This window comes from Xenopus tropicalis, chromosome 4, assembly GCF_000004195.4.
Source record: "Xenopus tropicalis strain Nigerian chromosome 4, UCB_Xtro_10.0, whole genome shotgun sequence".
Classification (NCBI taxonomy): Eukaryota; Metazoa; Chordata; class Amphibia; order Anura; family Pipidae; genus Xenopus; species Xenopus tropicalis.
The window spans coordinates 127,329,190-127,348,350 of NC_030680.2; the positions used below are offsets into that span (position 1 = coordinate 127,329,190).

The following is a 19,161-nucleotide window of genomic DNA, read 5'->3' on the forward strand; positions in this document are numbered from 1 at the left end:
AGCTGCACAAATAAAATCCAAATTGTTCTAAAACCACAAAGATATACAGACCAGTTCCATTTTGCCTAAGGTGGACTGACCCTTTAATTGGAGCCAAGAGCACACATTCCCTAATTCAGACTGTCAAACCCATAAGTATCCGTGCTGCTGCCATAGCTGGGAGGTTTATTTTCAGTGGAACCAGGAGCCCCAACCCAAACATGGAAAGCAGGCCTAAATGTGGTTGGCACCAGCGTAGCCCCCACTCATATAATGTATATGATGTACCCTGCCTAAACATGGGGATTTGTGCTATGCTCTGGGGTTGGAAGAGGAGGAGCGCTATGTAGGAGAAACACATACACAGTGAGGGTAAAACAGCAGGGCTTTTGTGTGACAGATGGCTGCTGCTGAGAGCAAGTTGTACAGCAGTCCTATGGCATGGTACTAATTAAAAGAATAAATACTTTTGTTTATTCTTCAGCTGCAGGCAAAAGCATCAGCTGTACCATCAGCCTTCCCTCCAGCCTCTGTGTGTATCAGGAAAGGTAAAATCCCAGCGGGGGTTGCCAAGTAGTTAGGAACCCCTCAATGATTCTAGTCACTTATCTTCTACCTCTGCAGAGGGAAATGACTTGTCCTACCTATACAGTAACTAAAGTGCTTCTCACAAGCTATAAAACCCCCAAGCAGCACCCCCTGCTAATACCTTGCATTAACCTGCCTGCACCATGGCTGTTCTTTATTCAAACCAAAACAACTCTTCCACAGACACAAGATACTGTTGAGTAAATTGCCTAAGGGCACCCAATCTGTAATTAGTTAGAAAAAATTAAAAGGAATTATCTGATTGGTTGCTGTGGGTGGATTTGAAGCCACATCCTGCATGGCTAATCAGCAATTCATTTAGATGCATGCTGCAGACTGAACTGATTTTGAAGCCATGCAGCATAAATCTAAATGAAATGCCAACTAGCCATGCAGGGTGTGGGTTTAATATATGGTCGGCACTGAAGGGGTGAGCTGGCAGCAGTATGCACAGGGCCAGGCTAGGTGGTATAAAAGAGAGTACAGGTAGTGCATAGTATATGGGGAATAAGTCAAATGGGGATTTTCTCACAAGAGGCTTTCGTTCACCATCCGGGGGTTAAACACACACCTTGCTGTTTTGCCTTTGGTGCTAACATATACACATGTATGCAAAGCAATTGCTCCTACTGCCAACGCCCCGCCATCAGCATCACATACACTGTAATCACCGGTGTCCAACACAAACTGCCTCGGGCGCCGCTCTGAGTAACATGGAGCACATTGCCAGCAGAAAGGATCCTCAAGTGTCAGCTTGATTAGTAATGGCTAATGGTGCCAGTCGGCAGGAATCGGCCTTTATTGTCAGGCTAGGAATAGCTAATACTCAGTGGTTTGGGAAGTGACGTGTTTATAAAGGAGGCCAGTCGGCCCCTCCAGCCCAGTCAGTAGCAGCAGCTGTTTGCCAAGTGTACTGGGCCCCCAGGGTGCCTGCCAGGCTGATAATTGGCTATAAAAGGGGGGTGGATATCTCTTGGCAAGGACCACGAGAGCAGGCGAATGCACTCCTCTGGCAACAGCTATCTGTATATTATGATACAACCTTTGGCCTAGGAGCCAATTGGATGACTCCTGATTTGGGCTAAATAAGCAGACCTTTAAGTGTATTAACTTAAACGAGAATGAAAGGTATGATCAGTGGTGGTGCCAGTTTGATTGGATCCCTGAAAGGGCCTGGGCAGGTAAGTGTTTCCCTTCAAAGTTCTGCTTTTCCCCCCTGCCTTATGTTGAATTCTGCCCTCCCAGCATGGGCACCCCCTGCCTTGCGTGGAGCTCTGCCCTCCCAGTATGGGCACACCCTGCCTTGCGTGGAGCTCTGCCCTCCCAGTATGGGCACCCCCTGCCTTGCGTGGAGCTCTGCCCTCCCAGTATGGGCACCCCCTGCCTTGCGTGGAGCTCTGCCCTCCCAGTATGGGCACCCCCTGCCTTACGTGGAACTCTGCCCTCCCAGTATGGGCACCCCCTGCCTTACGTGGAACTCTGCCCTCCCAGTATGGGCACCCCCTGCCTTGCGTGGAACTCTGCCCTCCCAGTATGGGCACCCCCTGCCTTGCGTGGAGCTCTGCCCTCCCAGTATGGGCACCCCCTGCCTTGCGTGGAGCTCTGCCCTCCCAGTATGGGTACCCCCTGCCTTGCGTGGAGCTCTGCCCTCCCAGTATGGGCACCCCCTGCCTTGCGTGGAGCTCTGCCCTCCCAGTATGGGCACCCCCTGCCTTGCGTGGAGCTCTGCCCTCCCAGTATGGGCACCCCCTGCCTTACGTGGAACTCTGCCCTCCCAGTATGGGCACCCCCTGCCTTACGTGGAACTCTGCCCTCCCAGTATGGGCACCCCCTGCCTTGCGTGGAACTCTGCCCTCCCAGTATGGGCACCCCCTGCCTTGCGTGGAGCTCTGCCCTCCCAGTATGGGCACCCCCTGCCTTGCGTGGAGCTCTGCCCTCCCAGTATGGGTACCCCCTGCCTTGCGTGGAGCTCTGCCCTCCCAGTATGGGCACCCCCTGCCTTGCGTGGAGCTCTGCCCTCCCAGTATGGGCACCCCCTGCCTTGCGTGGAGCTCTGCCCTCCCAGTATGGGCACCCCCGCCTTGCGTGGAGCTCTGCCCTCCCAGTATGGGTACCCCCTGCTTTCCATGGAACTCTGCCCTCCCAGCATGGGCACCCCCTGCCTTGCGTGGAACTCTGCCCTCCCAGCATGGGCACCCCCTGCCTTACGTGGAACTCTGCCCTCCTAACATGGGCACCCCCTGCCTTGCGTGGAACTCTGCCCTCCCAGTATGGGCACCCCCTGCCTTGTGTGGAACTCTGCCCTCCTAACATGGGCACCCCCTGCCTTGCGTGGAACTCTGCCCTCCCAGTATGGGCACCCCCTGCCTTGTGTGGAACTCTGCCCTCCTAACATGGGCACCCCCTGCCTTACATGGAACTCTGCCCTCCTAACATGGGCACCCCCTGCCTTGCGTGGAACTCTGCCCTCCTAACATGGGCACCCCCTGCCTTATGTGGAACTCTGCCCTCCCAGTATGGGCACCCCCTGCCTTATGTGGAACTCTGCCCTCCCAGTATGGGCACCCCCTGCCTTACGTGGAACTCTGCCCTCCTAACATGGGCACCCCCTGCCTTATGTGGAACTCTGCCCTCCCAGTATGGGCACCCCCTGCCTTGCGTGGAACTCTGCCCTCCCAGTATCAGCACCCCCTGCCTTACGTGGAACTCTGCCCTCCTAACATGGGCACCCCCTGCCTTACGTGGAACTCTGCCCTTCTAACATGGGCACCCCCTGCCTTGCGTGGAACTCTGCCCTCCTAACATGGGCACCCCCTGCCTTATGTGGAACTCTGCCCTCCTAACATGGGCACCCCCTGCCTTGTTAAGAACTGAGAAAGCTAACCAGATGACTGGTGAAACATCTGTAAGAAAAAAAAGAAACAAGTCCAGTTGATTTGACTTATTACTACCATTTGTAGATGCTGAAATCCAGCTGCAAGACTGTTCTTCTTTCTGCATCATTTATAATCCTAGCAGGGGAGGAGGGACTAAAACATTGATGTTACAAATTGTAACAACTTCTCCACAGCTTACAGACAGCATGCAGGAACTAGAAAGGGAAGTTTGAGAACAAACTTCATGTTGGGTTGAAAAACATGAAGATACTGAATGGGCTCCACCCACTTTCTCTAACCTTGGACCACAGTTATACAGTAAAAACCACTGTGCAAAGTTTGGGGGCCCTGGTTTTAACTTAAATTTCCCCACTGAAAGTCAACGACATCTGATTGGCGGTTGGTGGCTCCACCCCCTTTTTCTAACCTGGAAGTGCAGTTACCCAGTGACTAACTCTGCGAAGTTTAGGGACCCTAGGATTAATAGTTAAAGAACGGCAGCAATTACACCAATAAAAGTCAATAGGTGAATTGTGATTGGTGGTTCCGCCCACTTTTTCTAACCTTGAGTCGAAGTCACCCAGTGACAAACAGTGGGCACCCTGGCATAAATAGTGTAAGAATGGCAGCATTTTAAATTTAAACCAATAAAGTTCAATGGATGAAATCTGATTGGCTGTTAGTGGCCCAACCTACTTTTCCTATTTTTGAACTGCAGTCCCCCAGTGACCAACTTTGCATATTTTGGGGACTCGGGCATAAAAATTGTGAGACTGACAGCATTTTACGCTTCACTATTGAAAGTAAATAGGTGAAATGTTATTGGCTGTTGGTGGCTCCGCCCACTTTTTTTCTAACTTTGAATGGCAAATACCCAGTGACTAACCCTGAAAACTTTAACAACCCTGGAATTAATATTTAAATAATGGCATCAGTTTAAATATAAACCAATGAAATCTAATGGGTGGAAATGGATTGGCTGTTGGTGGCTCCTCCCACTTGTTTAGGAACCCTGACATAAATAGTGTGAGCAAAGCAACATTTTAAATATAAACCAAAAAAATTCAATAGGTGAAGTCTGATTGGCTGTTGGTGGCTCCACCCACTTTTTCTAACTCTGAACTGCAGTTACCAGGTGACTAGCTCTGCAAAGTTTGGAGACCGTAATATTAATATTTAAAGAATGGCCGCAGTTTAAATTTAAACATATGACGTCTATAGATGAAATCTAATTGGTTGTTGTTGGCCCCACCCACTTTTCTAAACATGGAACATAGTCACCCCGTGACAAACTGTGCAAAGTTTGGGGACCCTGACATTAAACATGTGAGAATGGCTGCAGTTAAAATGTTCCCACTGAAAACAATGAAAGAAATGTGATTGGCTTTTGGTGGCCCCGCCCACTTTTTCTAACCTTGAGTACAAAGTCACGCAGTGACTGACTGTGCAAAGTTTGCGAACTCTCGCGTGAAACCAATAAAAATCAATAGGTGAAATCTGATTGGCTGTTGGTGGCCCTGCCCACTTTTTCAAAACTAAAACTGTAGTCCTCTAGTGACTAACTGTGAAAAGTTTGGGGGCCCTGGTGTTATTACTGTGAGAATGGCAGCAGGTTTGGATTTCCCCATTTAGAGTCAATAGGTAAAATCTGATTGGCTGTTGGTGGCTCCACCCACTTACAAAAATACAAAAAACCTTAAATGCGTAGTCACCCAGTGTCTGACTATGTAAAGTTTGCGAACCCTGGCAACAAACCATTAAAAATCAATAGGTGAAATCTGATTGGTTGTTGGTGGCTCCGCCCACTTTTCAAAACTAAAATTGCAGTCCCCTAGTGACCAACTGTGAAAAGTTTGGGGACCCCGGGGATTTCTGCCAAGTCAATAGGTAAAATCTGATTGGCTGTTCACATCTCCGCCCAGTTTTGGCATCCAACAATCATCATATTTTCATTCAGGCTGAGCCCATGACTGTGTGATTCAAGTTTGGGGAGTGTCGCCTCAAAGCTGTAAGTGTGGCAGCAGTTTCAATTTCCCCATTAAAGTCAATGGGTGCAATATGATTGGCTGCTGTTAGCCCCACCCACTTTGCAGATTTTTAAAAAAAAACCTGAATGCGTAGTCACCAGTGACTGACTGTGCAAAGTTTGGCATCAAACCAATAAAAATCAATAGATGAAATTTGATTGGCTGTTGGTGGCTCCGCCCACTTTTTAAAACTAAAAGTGCAGTCCCCTAGTGACCAACTGTGAAAAGTTTGGGGACCCCGGGGTTATTACTGTGAGACTGGCAACAGGTTGGATTTCCCCCAAATCAATAAGTAAACTCTGATTGGCGGTTCACAGCTCCGCCCACTTTTGGGCACCCAATAATCATCAAGGCTGACCCCATGACTGTGTGATTCAAGTTTGGGGGGTGCAGCTTCAAAGCTGTAAGATTGGCAGCAGTTTGAAAATCTTCCCTGTCAAAGTCAATGGGAAAATTGGGGGGTTCGGAGCGGCGCCACAAAAAGACGGGGGGCACAATAGCTTAGAAAAGCACAAGCAACCTGCTCCGCTATAGGGCAAAGATGTGTGGGGAGTTTGGGTGTTGTACCCCTAAAACTGTAGGAGGAGTAGCGTTTAGAAAATGGGGGGCGCTAAGAAGAAGAAGAAGAAGCGGAAGAATCAGCTGAAGCGGAAGAACAGTCTGTGGGGGAGGGGTTTAACCCAACATAACTACATAACCCACAATGCATTGCACTTCATTTTTCCTTTTCTTATTTGACATCACATGTGCAGGGGACTGTGTGGCGACTTCAGACTGAAGGCGGGCTGGGGACAGTCTCAAAGTAGCCAGCCAGATCAGCAGAACAGGGGGCGGGGCTTAACTGTTCCAAACCATATTATTACATTACAAATCATGAAAGGGCGCAAGATTTTTAACTGATGTATATTGCAGAGTTGATTGAAATTATGTTTACTTTTTAAAAAGCTTACGTTTTTGAAATAACCATTTTGTTCTGCAGCTCCCCAGTTTAGGAGTGGGATGCTTATGGGGTTGCTAAGGCTTGCTTACCCTAGTAACTAGAAAGCAGTGTTTAAAGATAAATAGGAGAGGTTTAATCCACCTGTATTATCAGTAAGCGTTGCACAGCACCAATACAGAGGCAGCCCAGAAATGTATCCCCTACGGAGCCGGCTCCATGGACGTAATTATTGGTTGGGGCTGTATATTGTTCTTGGGGGTAAGGAGAGATTATCAAAAAGCTGCAGTTGGTCATAATAAAGGGAAATACTAAGCAGCTTTCCAACACACATTCACAGGATTCCTTCTAAAAGCTCCGTAACATGCAGCTGTATGTCTGTGTATTCACAGTTATTGCACATTGCTGCCCAATATGGTGGCACTTTATAAATTAGGGTTAATATATTTTTTCTGCTGACAAGTTCGTAGGCATAGAAATAACCTGAGATTCCTGTACCAATTGTACCCAGTTGGCCAACGTGAACTGCAGGTGGCGCTGTTGCTTTAAACCCATTGTACCAGTAGTGTAAAAACTGCCAGTACGTTGAAAACAAGGGGCCGTGGAAACAATTATTGTGCCCAGAGATGCCCCGTCTGTGCGCCCAGTGATGCCCCGTCTGTGCCCAGAGATGTCCCGTCTGTGCCCAGAGATGCCCCGTCTGTGCGCCCAGAGATGCCCCGTCTGTGCCCAGAGATGCCGCGTCTGTGCGCCCAGAGATGCCCCGTCTGCGCCCAGAGATGCCCCGTCTGCGCCCAGAGGTGCCCCGTCTGTGCACCCAGAGATGCCCCGTCTGTGCATAGAGATGCCCCGTCTGTGCGCCCAGAGATGCCCCGTCTGTGCCCAGAGATGCCCCGTCTGTGCGCCCAGAGATGCCCCGTCTGCGCCCAGAGATGCCCCGTCTGTGCGCCCAGAGATGCCCCGTCTGTGCGCCCAGAGATGCCCCGTCTGTGCCCAGAGATGTCCCGTCTGTGCCCAGAGATGCCCCGTCTGTGCGCCCAGAGATGCCCCGTCTGTGCCCAGAGATGCCGCGTCTGTGCGCCCAGAGATGCCCCGTCTGCGCCCAGAGATGCCCCGTCTGCGCCCAGAGATGCCCCGTCTGTGCGCCCAGAGATGCCCCGTCTGTGCGCCCAGAGATGCCCCGTCTGTGCGCCCAGAGATGCCCCGTCTGTGCGCCCAGAGATGCCCCGTCTGTGCCCAGAGATGCCCCGTCTGTGCGCCCAGAGATGCCCCGTCTGTGCGCCCAGAGATGCCCCGTCTGTGCGCCCAGAGATGCCCCGTCTGTGCGCCCAGAGATGCCCCGTCTGTGCCCAGAGATGCCCCGTCTGTGCGCCCAGAGATGCCCCGTCTGTGCGCCCAGAGATGCCCCGTCTGTGCGCCCAGAGATGCCCCGTCTGTGCGCCCAGAGATGCCCCGTCTGTGCGCCCAGAGATGCCCCGTCTGTGCGCCCAGAGATGCCGGAGCAGCTGCCCAGAGATGCCCCGTCTGTGCGCCCAGAGATGCTGGAGCAGCTGCCCAGGAACTCCAGGGGATTCTCAGGGGTAAGGAGCTGCCCGACCCATTGCCCGGGGAGGGAAATATTTGTATATGTAACAATATATATAGTTTTTGGAAAGTGCCCTCCATTTTCGATGTTATATATATAATCTCAATACAGAGTAAGTGCTCTTGCACAAATAAATCATCCCCCAAACTATGGAGCATTATCCTTAGCCCTGATTATTAACCCTATCACATCATCACTGACAAAACTGTGTCCAAACGTTTAATTCCAAAGCTCCCATAAAGGGGTGGTCGACCTTCAGGGCAACTTGTAGTTTGTTATTGAACCCCCTATTCTGAGTAACATTTTAACTGCTCTTTACAGATCTTACATGGGGGTCACTGGCCCCAGAAGCCAATAAACTATTGCTCTGTGAGGCTACAATTGTTTTGTTTCTTTTTATTCCTTCGCTTTCAGTGGAAGCCCTCCTCTATATTCCTGCCTCTCTTTCAAACCACTGCCTGGTTGCTAGGTTAAATTGACCCTAGCAACAAGATAGCTGCCAAATTTCCTAATTGGAGAGCGAGCTGCTGAATGAAAAGCTAAATAATTCAACACACATAATGAAGACCAATTGCAAACTGTCTCTGAATAACACACTCTACATCATACTAAAAGCTAATTTAAAGGTGAGCTACCCCTTACCTTAGCAATATCAATGCTGTAAAGCCTGCCATACAGACTATAACTCTCTGTATCAGTACTGGAGGGGAACAGCTCATGACTTCTGAACCCCATCTCCCGGTGTAATGCTAGCGTGTCATGTGATCAGTAGCATCACCAGATCACTTAGAGCCTTGTTATTAACCTTGGGCGCCCGGATACGGCTGGACTATCACTCTCACTGGCACCAACATATAATCAAGGCTAAAGCTTGGGGCTGTAATCCATCATCTGGGGACCCAACACAGGCCGTATAGAAAATAAACAGTGTAAAGTCATAGAGCCATATTGGCACAGATCTATATAAACACCCCCCTGGGGCTCACACAGGCTTATAGCACAGATTTGAGGGTAAGAGCCGATTGCCGAACTACACAGGAGATTCTGTATGGGAATGTTGGATGAACAGCTCCCAGCCTACACACCGCCTGTGTGAGTTACTGTGGGGGCAAAAGGAACTAATGGGGGCAATTCTAAATGTTTTATCTGCCACCCTCCAAAATACTCAGACATCAAAATGTTCTGTCACTTGTTCATAACATAAAGCAAGAAATCAAACTGTCATTTAATGCATACATATAACTAAGAAACATGAAATATTTTCGTTATACCTTCGGTACCTGGCACAGTGTAGGTTGGACCTGGGGTGCCTGGCACAGTGCCTACAGTCTAGGTTAAACCTTGGGTGCCTGGCACAGTGCCTACATTGCAGGTTGGACCTGGGGTACATGGCACAGTGCCTACATTGCAGGTTGGACCTGGGGTGCCTGGCACAGAGCCTACATTGCAGGTTGGACCTGGGGTACCTGGCACAGTGCCTACATTGCAGGTTGGACCTGGGGTGCCTGGCACAGTGTAGGTTGGACCTGGGGTGCCTGGCAGAGTGCCTACATTGCAGGTTGGACCTGGAGTGCCTGGCACAGTGTAGGTTGGACCTGGGATGCCTGGCAGAGTGCCTACATTGCAGGTTGGACCTGCGGTACCTGGCACAGTGCCTACAGTCTAGGTTAAACCTTGGGTACCTGGCACAGTGCCTACAGTCTAGGTTAAACCTTGGGTACCTGGCACAGTGCCTAAAGTGCAGGTTAAACCTTGGGTGCCTGGCATAGTGCCTACAGTCTAGCATAATCCTTGAATAAGTGGCACAGTGCCTGCAGTGTAGGTTGGACATGGGGTACCTGGTACAGTGACTACAATGTAGGTTGGACCTGGGGTACCTGGCACAGTGACTACAGTGTAGGTTGGACCTTGGGTACGTTGCACAGTGCCTACATTGCAGGTTGGACCTGGGGTACCTGGCACAGTGACTACAGTGTAGGTTGGACCTTGGGTACGTTGCACAGTGCCTACAGTCTAGCATAATCTTTGAATAAGTGGCACAGTGCCTACCGTCTAGGTTAAACCTTGGGTACCTGGCACAGTGCCTTAAGTGCAGGTTAAACCTTGGGTGCCTGGCAGAGTGCCTACAGTGTAGGTTGGACGTGGGGTACCTGGCACAGTGCCTACAGTCTAGCATAATCCTTGAATAAGTGGCATAGTGCCTGCAGTGTAGGTTGGACGTGGGGTACCTGGCACAGTGCCTACAGTCTAGGTTAAACCTTCACTAAGTGGCACAGTGACTACAGTGTAGGTTGGACCTGGGGTACCTGGCACAGTGACTACAGTGTAGGTTGGACCTTGGGCACAGTGCCTACAGTCTAGCATAATCCTTGAATAAGTGGCACAGTGCCTGTAGTGTAGGTTGGACCTGGCTTACCTGGCACAGTGCCTACAGTCTAGGTTATACCTTGAGAAAAATGGCACAGGTTGGACCTTGGGTACCATATGTGGTTCAAAAAAGTGACAAATGACAGTTACGCTCATTTGGACCTTGGGTGCCTGGCACAGTGTAGGTTGAACATGGGGTACCTGGCACAGTGCCTACAGTCTAGGTTAAACCTGGGGTACCTGGCACAGTGCCTACAGTCTAGGTTAAACCTGGGGTACCTGGCACAGTGCCTACAGTCAAAGTTAAACCTTGGGTACCTGGCACAGTGCCTACAGTGCAGGTTAAACCTTGGGTGCCTGACAGAGTGCCTACAGTGTAGGTTGGACGTGGGGTACCTGGCACAGTGCCTACAGTCTAGGTTAAACCTTCACTAAGTGGCACAGTGACTACAGTGTAGGTTGGACCTGGGGTACCTGGCACAGTGACTACAGTGCAGGTTAAACCTTGGGTGCCTGACAGAGTGCCTACAGTGTAGGTTGGACGTGGGGTACCTGGCACAGTGCCTACAGTCTAGCATAATCCTTGAATAAGTGGCACAGTGCCTGTAGTGTAGGTTGGACCTGGCTTACCTGGCACAGTGCCTACAGTCTAGGTTATACCTTGCGAAGAATGGCACAGGTTGGACCTTGGGTACCATATGTGGTTCAAAAAAGTGACAAATGACAGTTACGCTCATTTGGACCTTGGGTGCCTGGCACAGTGTAGGTTGAACATGGGGAACCTGGCACAGTGCCTACAGTCTAGGTTAAACCTGGGGTACCTGGCACAGTGCCTACAGTCTAGGTTAAACCTGGGGTACCTGGCACAGTGCCTACAGTCAAAGTTAAACCTGGGGTACCTGGCACAGTGCCTACAGTGCAGGTTAAACCTTGGGTGCCTGGCACAGTGCCTACAGTGTAGGTTGGACCTGGGGTGCCTGGCACAGTGCCTACAGTTTAGGTTAAACCTTGGGTACCTGGCACAGTGCCTACAGTCTAGGATAAACCTTCACTAAGTGGCACAGTGCATACAGTCTAGGTTAAACCTTGGGTACCTGGCACAGTGCCTACAGTCTAGGTTAAACCTTGGGTACCGGGGTACAGTGCCTACGGTTTAGGTTAAACCTTGGGTACCTGGCACAGTGCCTACAGTCTAAATTAAACCTTTGGTACCTGGTACAGTGCCTACAGTCTAGGTTAAATCTTCACTAAGTGGCACAGTGCCTACAGTCTAGGTTAAACCTGGGGAACCTGGCACAGTGCCTACAGTCTAGGTTAAACCTGGGGAACCTGGCACAGTGCCTACAGTCTAGGTTAAACCTGGGGAACCTGGCACAGTGCCTACAGTCTAGGTTAAACCTGGGGAACCTGGCACAGTGCCTACAGTCTAGGTTAAACCTGGGGAACCTGGCACAGTGCCTACAGTCTAGGTTAAACCTGGGGAACCTGGTACTGGGTACCTGGTTCAGTGCCTACAGTCTAGGATAAACCTTCAATAAGTGGCACAGTGCCTACAGTCTAGGATAAACCTTCACTAAGTGGCACAGTGCCTACAGTCTAGGCTATACCGCAGAAAAAGAAGAGAGCACCTTCACGCAGGTTAACTGCTTCAGCCTTTATTCAATAAAGGCTGAAGCAGTTAACCTGCATGAAGGTGCTCTCCTCTTTTTCTGCGATATTCCAAAAGGCCAGGCGGTGAGCCATTGGGGATTGATGCATCGTGCCATGTGAGCAGTAAGGCTGTGCGTTTATATATTTATTTTTTTTAGTCTTGGTTATAATCTTGGGTACTTGGCACAGTGCCTACAGTCTAGGATAAACCTTGGGTACCTGGCACAGTGCCTACAGTCTAGGATAAACCTTGGGTACCATATGTGGTTAAAAAAAGTGACAAATGACAGTTACCCTTTAAAGCTCACTTTACAGCCATAACAATGTACAGAACATGTTACCTTCCCTTACGGCTGTCTGCAAACCCGCATCAAATACACACCACATAGATTTGCCTCAAACCCAGGAACCCAAAAGGCTGACATTTTAGTTTAAAGCCTGGAGCTGTGCAGCCATTTCGGTGGTGCAATTCTTTTTATACATAAACGATGTAAAAGAAATGTGTTTTATTTTCTCTGTACTGATGCACTGCACTTGGCAAAATAATGGATGTGAGAGTAAGGTGTGCAGCAACAGCACTGCACTAGGAGGCCAGCAACAGCCTCTTTTTCTGCTGTACAAGAACAGACAGAATAGGTGCCCCTTGAGGATATTCTCTCCTCAGACACCAGAAATGCAGTTTGTGACACATTATGTAACAGAGTAATACCCTATTTTTTACCATTACCTTAAAACATGAGGCCAGGACCAGCAACCTGGTCTACTGAATGAAAAAGTGTTTTTTGTGTCTGTGTATTTTAGCCACATGCTGGCCATATAAAGAAACCCTGGAGAGTTACTGACACTGACGCACCTAAAACTCCCCCTTCCTTGCGCATCTGATGCCCCGCTGATGATTGGCACAGTTGGCACATAAGGCTGGCACCATAGGTGCTTGATGCTTAAGAGCCAAATGGGCAAAAAGGGGAGTTGGTTAGAGGTCAGCGGCAATAACTGAATGCGCAGAATGGCCAGCAGGCTGGTGTGGGTGTGAGTAATTATATATAAAGTACTGGGGCTTGTGCTGAGCTTTTTGTTGCATCTGAAACACTTTCAGCCTTTTACACGTGGTCTTGAAAATTCAGTGTTATTTATTAAATTTCTCTCTCTACATTCGGAACATATTGGCCTCTGGACACTCTGGCTCCCTAGAAACATAAAAAGCCACTAAAAGCAAATGCATATTTTTTCTGTTGGTTGAAGGGGGGAGAATAAAGGCCAAAGCCTCTAACTGGAGAGAAGGGGTTGGAAATTCACCAAAACATACATGTTAAAGATTTAAACAAATGTAATTACATACTAGGAGCTTGGGTTCTGGGTACAAAGGCATCTTCAGGACCTTATCAGCTACCCATCCAGCAGCACAGAACCTTTCGGGATAAAACAAGGACAAGCCAAGAAAGACTTGGCTCCCAACCAAAAAACCAGCTTGAGTTAAACAGGGAACAAATAAAATGAGTCTGGTGTAAATGTAGGGGGGTAAGGGAGCTATGGACTGACTGCCCGATAGATCTCTGCCTGAAACTCAGCCACATATCTACTGGGCAGATTTCAAAATAGTCGTGCTAGGCCTGAGAAGTGTGCATAAGCCGTTATTAGGATTCTACTGTTGGCCAAGTGATCCGATCAGCCCAGTTTGGCCCAGAAGATAGGTGAACAAACTGGGCAAAGATCCACTAGTTTGGCTAGGGTACCAAACAAGTGGAGCTATTAGTGTAAGGCCAGCTTAAGGATAGCTGTTATGAGTATCTTAGCAACACAATGTTGGGGGGGGATGGGGGGAACACTCAAATTAAATATCAAAACATAACGTATAAAGCAATGCTCCTCTTGTAATGTACAAACCATAGAAACTGTATTGTGCCATCAGCTTTGCCAACAATGTACACAAAGCAAAAAAAATATATTAAAGGCAACATTTTAGAGAGATAATAATTTAGAATACATGCATCAAAAAGCCCCAAACTGCAGCTGGTAAAACCCCCACATGGCACGGGCTGGATATAAGAACATGGATGGAAGATTAGTGTTTCCTCCCTCTACTGTTTATTTTATCTTTGCATAGTACGGCTCCTATATCCCCAAGCTACACCCCAAACATGTGGTAATGTCTATGGCAAAACCCTTGGGCGCCCACGGTTATATCTCCAAGCTGCGCTTAGTTCATCCTGCCTGTTGATGCATGTATTTCTAGAACAGAAATTTGAATGTATAGATATATATATATATATATATATATATATATATATATATCGCCTTTCTGGATTTTTAAAAAATGGTTCTACATACATTGGTATTTATAACCCCATAGATAGCAGAATATGCTTTGATTTTTAACTTGAGTGCTGTCATTCCACACCTATAAGAGGGTGAGAGAAGTCTTGTTTGGTCACATGTATATGGTTCAGCAATATATACATACCTACGGAGTATGTGCGTGCAAGATACATACACAGAACCGCCAGATGTGCTATTACATACAGATTGTGATATTGGAGAATGGGTACACCTTTACGTGTTCATTAAATATATGTAAAATGCACACACATACGCTTGCACACATGTAAACAAACATAAGAACAGTGTTGTGTTGGCTCCGGGCAGTGATAAAGTTAACCCCTGCTAAGTTCCTGGACTAATAATGAAGATGCAGTGCACACAGATACTCAGCCTTAACACAAACTGCCAGCTACTAGTCAGTCAGGTAGTGGTAATAACCTAAGTCCCCCTTCGGCGCGCACACACACACATAACGAGCTTCATTAAGCAGAAATAATGAGCAGGGTTTGATCCTAGGAGGCTGCTTCTGATTATAAACAGGTAGTTTTATCCCACTAATCAGGCTCATGGGTTCTGCTAACAGCCCTGCAACCCCCACATCTCTCACTCACACATACACAGCCACCAGAGGGACGCTCAGTGACAGAACACGCTGCACTAGTGTCACATGTACATAAGGCACTCTTGGGATCCTCTGACTACTGAGGTCTCCAGGACACAGGCACACAAACCCTAAAAACAGAACTAGTATCCCCAATGTGACAAACTCTATGAACTAGCCAAAAACACAAAGCTTTTCTAAGGTGCTCGATTACGGAGCTAGGGAGCAGAATACACTAAGGGGCAGGATGTAAAAATAACACACACGCGCACACAAAAGGAAAATGGATCTGTCCAGCAGCAAGTTTACTGTTGGAATTTGACTAGAAAAGGGGGCCCTAAGTGGAGGAGAGACTACAGTGAGCGGGGTGGTGGTACCTTCCCATGATTCCTCACTTCTGACTGCCTTATATACCTGTGACAATAGCCATTGCCGTGCATTGGAACACCGACAGCTAACAGGGTTAGAAAACACTTTGTAAATTAGGTTGCAGAACCTTTTACACAACTAAAGTGATACATGATTTATTCCACTCAGTTCAGTCCTAACTTGAACTCCCCCATATTTTTGGTTGCCCGCCCCCATCAATTCAGAAATCCATAACAGAGAGAGGACAGTGTAGGCACAGGACAGTCTAACAGGGCACCATTGGGCACAGTGACTTCTGGATTAGGCGCTGTCTTTCACCAACACAATAATCATGTTCTCTTCTAGCTTGCCCACAAGGCGCTGAGCACTTTGCTGGTACAGCTGGTGGAAGTCACATGGAGGGAATGCATACAACATGCCGCTGGGGTCCCTGCCCTTGTTGCTCCCTCCCACTGGTAGGCTGATAACTCCAGCCGCCTGTTTCTGTTTTAGGTAGGAGACCAGGTTCCTGAGAAGGCGGCGCTGTAAGCCAGGTTCCCCAGGTATTGCCCCCTCATTTTGTGGGGCTTGTGTGGCAAGAAGTACAGCATAGCCTCCGGCAGTGCCCTGTCTCACTTTACGGGTGACCTCCTCAAGCTTAGGCTGGTCAAGCCGGAGTCGCTGGGCAATCTTAAGTTGTGCCAGGCTGCCTCCACTTGTAGAAGAACGGTCCTTGAGTAGGGCACCTGGCACATCACGGTCACCCTCTAAGAAATGAAGGTAGGTTGGAAAACAGCTGTTTTTAAGTACCAAATGCCCACACCACACAGGTGGCAGCGTCCGTCCCTTCTCCACTCCAGGGGATTGCCGCTCAGCAGGTGGCTCAGGAGGCCTAGGATGGTGATTCCTGCGGGGCTGGGGCGGGTCAGGGGTTGGGGGCCGGGGCTTGTCCTGGGATGAAGGTCTGTGATTGTGTTGCGGGGATGGAGGAGTACTAGGGTCTCTTTCCGGAGGCTCCCTCCTTTGACGATCTGGGCTCCTCTCGGCTCTACTCCGAACTCTGTCGCTAGACAAGCTGCGTCGTCGCCTTCTTTCCTCCCGTGTTTTTGAACTGCTGCCCCCACCACCTCCACCCCCACGGTCCCCACTTCTGCTCCGTGCACCTTGGCCTGAGCTGCGCCGCTCAGAATTTACCCAGCCGGCTTCCACAAACGGTCTCTCGCGATCGGAGTATAGAAGATGCGGAGGGGTCCTATCTCTCACTCTGAGATCTGGGTCCAGAGCAGTACGATGCCTGCTATAAGCTTCAGGTTGCAACAACTCATAGGGCAGAGGCAGAGGGTATGGAGTTGTCTGAAGAGGAGCATAGCGAGATGCAGCTGCAGCAGCCTCGTCCGGCGACACAGTGGCAAAGTCTACCCGAAGCCTACGGTCTCCCAGTGCAAAGCCCCTCATCTGCGTACAAGCCGCCTGGGCGGCATCTAAGCTTTCATACTGGATGTATGCAAAACTGTCTCCTTTGACATAATCCACTGTACGGATACTCCCAAAGCGGTCAAACTCCCGAGCTAGCGCTGCGAGAGAGGTGTTGGGGCCCAGCCCCCCCACCCATAGTCGTGTGCTCGGGTTGGGTTTCCCATAGCCAATTTTCATTGCATTGCGCCCCAACAAGCGCCCGCTCATTGCAAGCTTTGCCCGATGGGCCATGTCCAGGTTTTGGAACCTGAGGAAGGCGTACGCCGCTCCTTGGCCCCTCCCCGGGCGCTTGATCACCACTTCCTCTATGGGGCCGTATTTATCGAATGCCCTCCGTAAATCCACCTCCGACACCATGTGGTCTAAGTTGCCAATGAAGAGATTGCGGGTGGCTCGGTGGTCATCCTCTGGGGCCAGCTGCTCATCGTCGGCCGTACTGGTGCTGCTCATACCGTAGGTGGCCCCCCGGACTCTCTCCTCATAGAGTGGGTAGTAGCCATCCCCAGAGGCCGCTGTAGAGGTGAGAGAGGAGGGCAGGAGCAGGTGCCTGGGGGAAGTGGATCGGGGGTAGCTGGGCAGAGAGGTGAGGGAGAGGGGGGAAGGCTCAGGCCGGCGGGTCGGTTGCTGAGTGAATACCGGCTCCACACGCAGCTGCCGATCGTACAGCACCGGCCGTACCTTGGCGTGTCGGGCCTGGCGAGCCTCTGCCGGCCTGCGGAAGTTGATGTAGGCGACCCGGCCGAGCTCCGGGGTGTGTGACAGCTTCACACTGATGTCTCCGAAGCGCTGGAAGTGCCGGAAGAGCCAATCCTCCAGCAGCGGGTCGGGCAGCGCCGAGCCCAGGTTACTGATCAGCAGCGTCTTGTACTCCAGGCCCGGGGCCTCGGCCGGAGCGGTCAGTAGAAGGGGCCGGGGCGGCGGATCTCTGGGCCGGCGGGAGGAGGAAGAAGACGAAGAGGAGGAGGCCCCGGCCTGGTTAGGCCTCTCCCGCCTTCCCGAACTTTTATGGTGAGCCCCTCCGGCCTCCTCCCGCCTCTCTCTGGCTCTCTTGGCGCGGCCGGGGCTCTGCTCCCCGCGTTCGCTCTGTCGCTTCATGCTCACGTCCCGCTGCTGGCTGCTCGCCGCTCCGTCACCACACGCGGGGGAGGCGCGCTTACTGTGCAGCCGCCATCTTCCACAATGAGTGGGGAGGGAGAGTGATGTCATCAGGGGGCGCCGGGAGCGGTGACGCAAGCAAGGGTGTGGCGCGGAGGGTCACATGGGCCGCCGGCGGGCCCCCAAAGCGCCTGTCACTTCTGACTAACAGAGACTGTCACTTCTAAATGCATCACAAAGGTTCCCTGCAGCAAGGGCAAGTGGGGGGCAAGTGGGGGCAGAAAGGCCATGGCCGCCGTCAGAAGAGTCTCTCCAACGTCTTGACTGGGATAGTCAGGGGTAAATAGGGTGATACTATAATGTGTAATAATGGCTCTGTAACCTGCTAGCTGAGTAAACGGTGAGGAAACTTAAAATTAAGAATTATTACGTTGTTGACAGGAAGTGCTAAGACAATCTGGTTGCTATGGGTTACTTGGCCTTGCAACCAGGGGCGTTTGGAAGTCAAAATGAAAGAAGAATATTGAAAGGTATAAACAAATACATAAACAATAAAACTTTATCCAATAAGAAACACCCTGCTGTGTGATCATTCCCCATCATGCTGGGGCTGTAGGTGTAACATGGGAGGTTGGGTGCTGGGCAGGTACAACATGGCTTTGTGTAGGCAGGAGGGGTACATACCTGCTTGTAGTGGGAGCATGAAGAGATAATAACCAATAAGGAATGGTAGGGTAGTTGTGCATCTTTTCACTTTGAAGTTTTGTCTCTGGGCTGCAGGGATTCTTCCTAAAAGCCCTTGTTATAATTCATCACACGTTAAGGCTGATGCCACACGTGGCGTAGGGCTGATTTTTTCCGCTTGCCGAAAATTCAGCCCTACGCCTGCTACTTGTGCCTGCACCCGAATGAATGGAATACGCTCGGGGGCAGGCACATGTAGCCAATGAAAACGTGAGACTTTGCATTCTCTCGCGTTTTCATGCGTATATCGGCTACATGTGCCTGCACCCGAGCGTATTCCATTCATTCGGGTGCAGGCACAAGTAGCAGGTGTAGGGCTGAATTTTCGGCAAGCGTTTTTCCTCTTGCCAAAAAAGTCAGCCCTACGCCACGTGTGGCATCAGCCTAAAGGGATAGTTTACTTTGAAATAACTTTTAGTATGGTGTAGAGAGTGATATTCTGAGACAATTTGCAATTGGCCTTCATTTTTTATTATTTGTGGTTTTTAAATCATTTAGCTTCTCATTTAGCAGCTTTCCAGTTTGCAATTTGAGCAATCTGGTTGCCAGGGCCCAAATTTCCCTAGCAA

General features: G+C 50.0%; 1 protein-coding gene across 1 annotated transcript; it reads right to left on the minus strand.

Annotated features, from left to right (window-relative positions):
- Window positions 1-12,502: 12,502 nt before the first annotated feature.
- Window positions 12,503-18,405, minus strand: rbm15b (RNA binding motif protein 15B). Its single transcript, XM_002935619.5, has one exon. It carries the CDS (start codon window positions 17,957-17,959, stop codon window positions 15,599-15,601), a length of 2,361 nt encoding a protein of 786 aa, XP_002935665.2. The 5' UTR covers window positions 17,960-18,405; the 3' UTR covers window positions 12,503-15,598.
- Window positions 18,406-19,161: the final 756 nt, after the last annotated feature.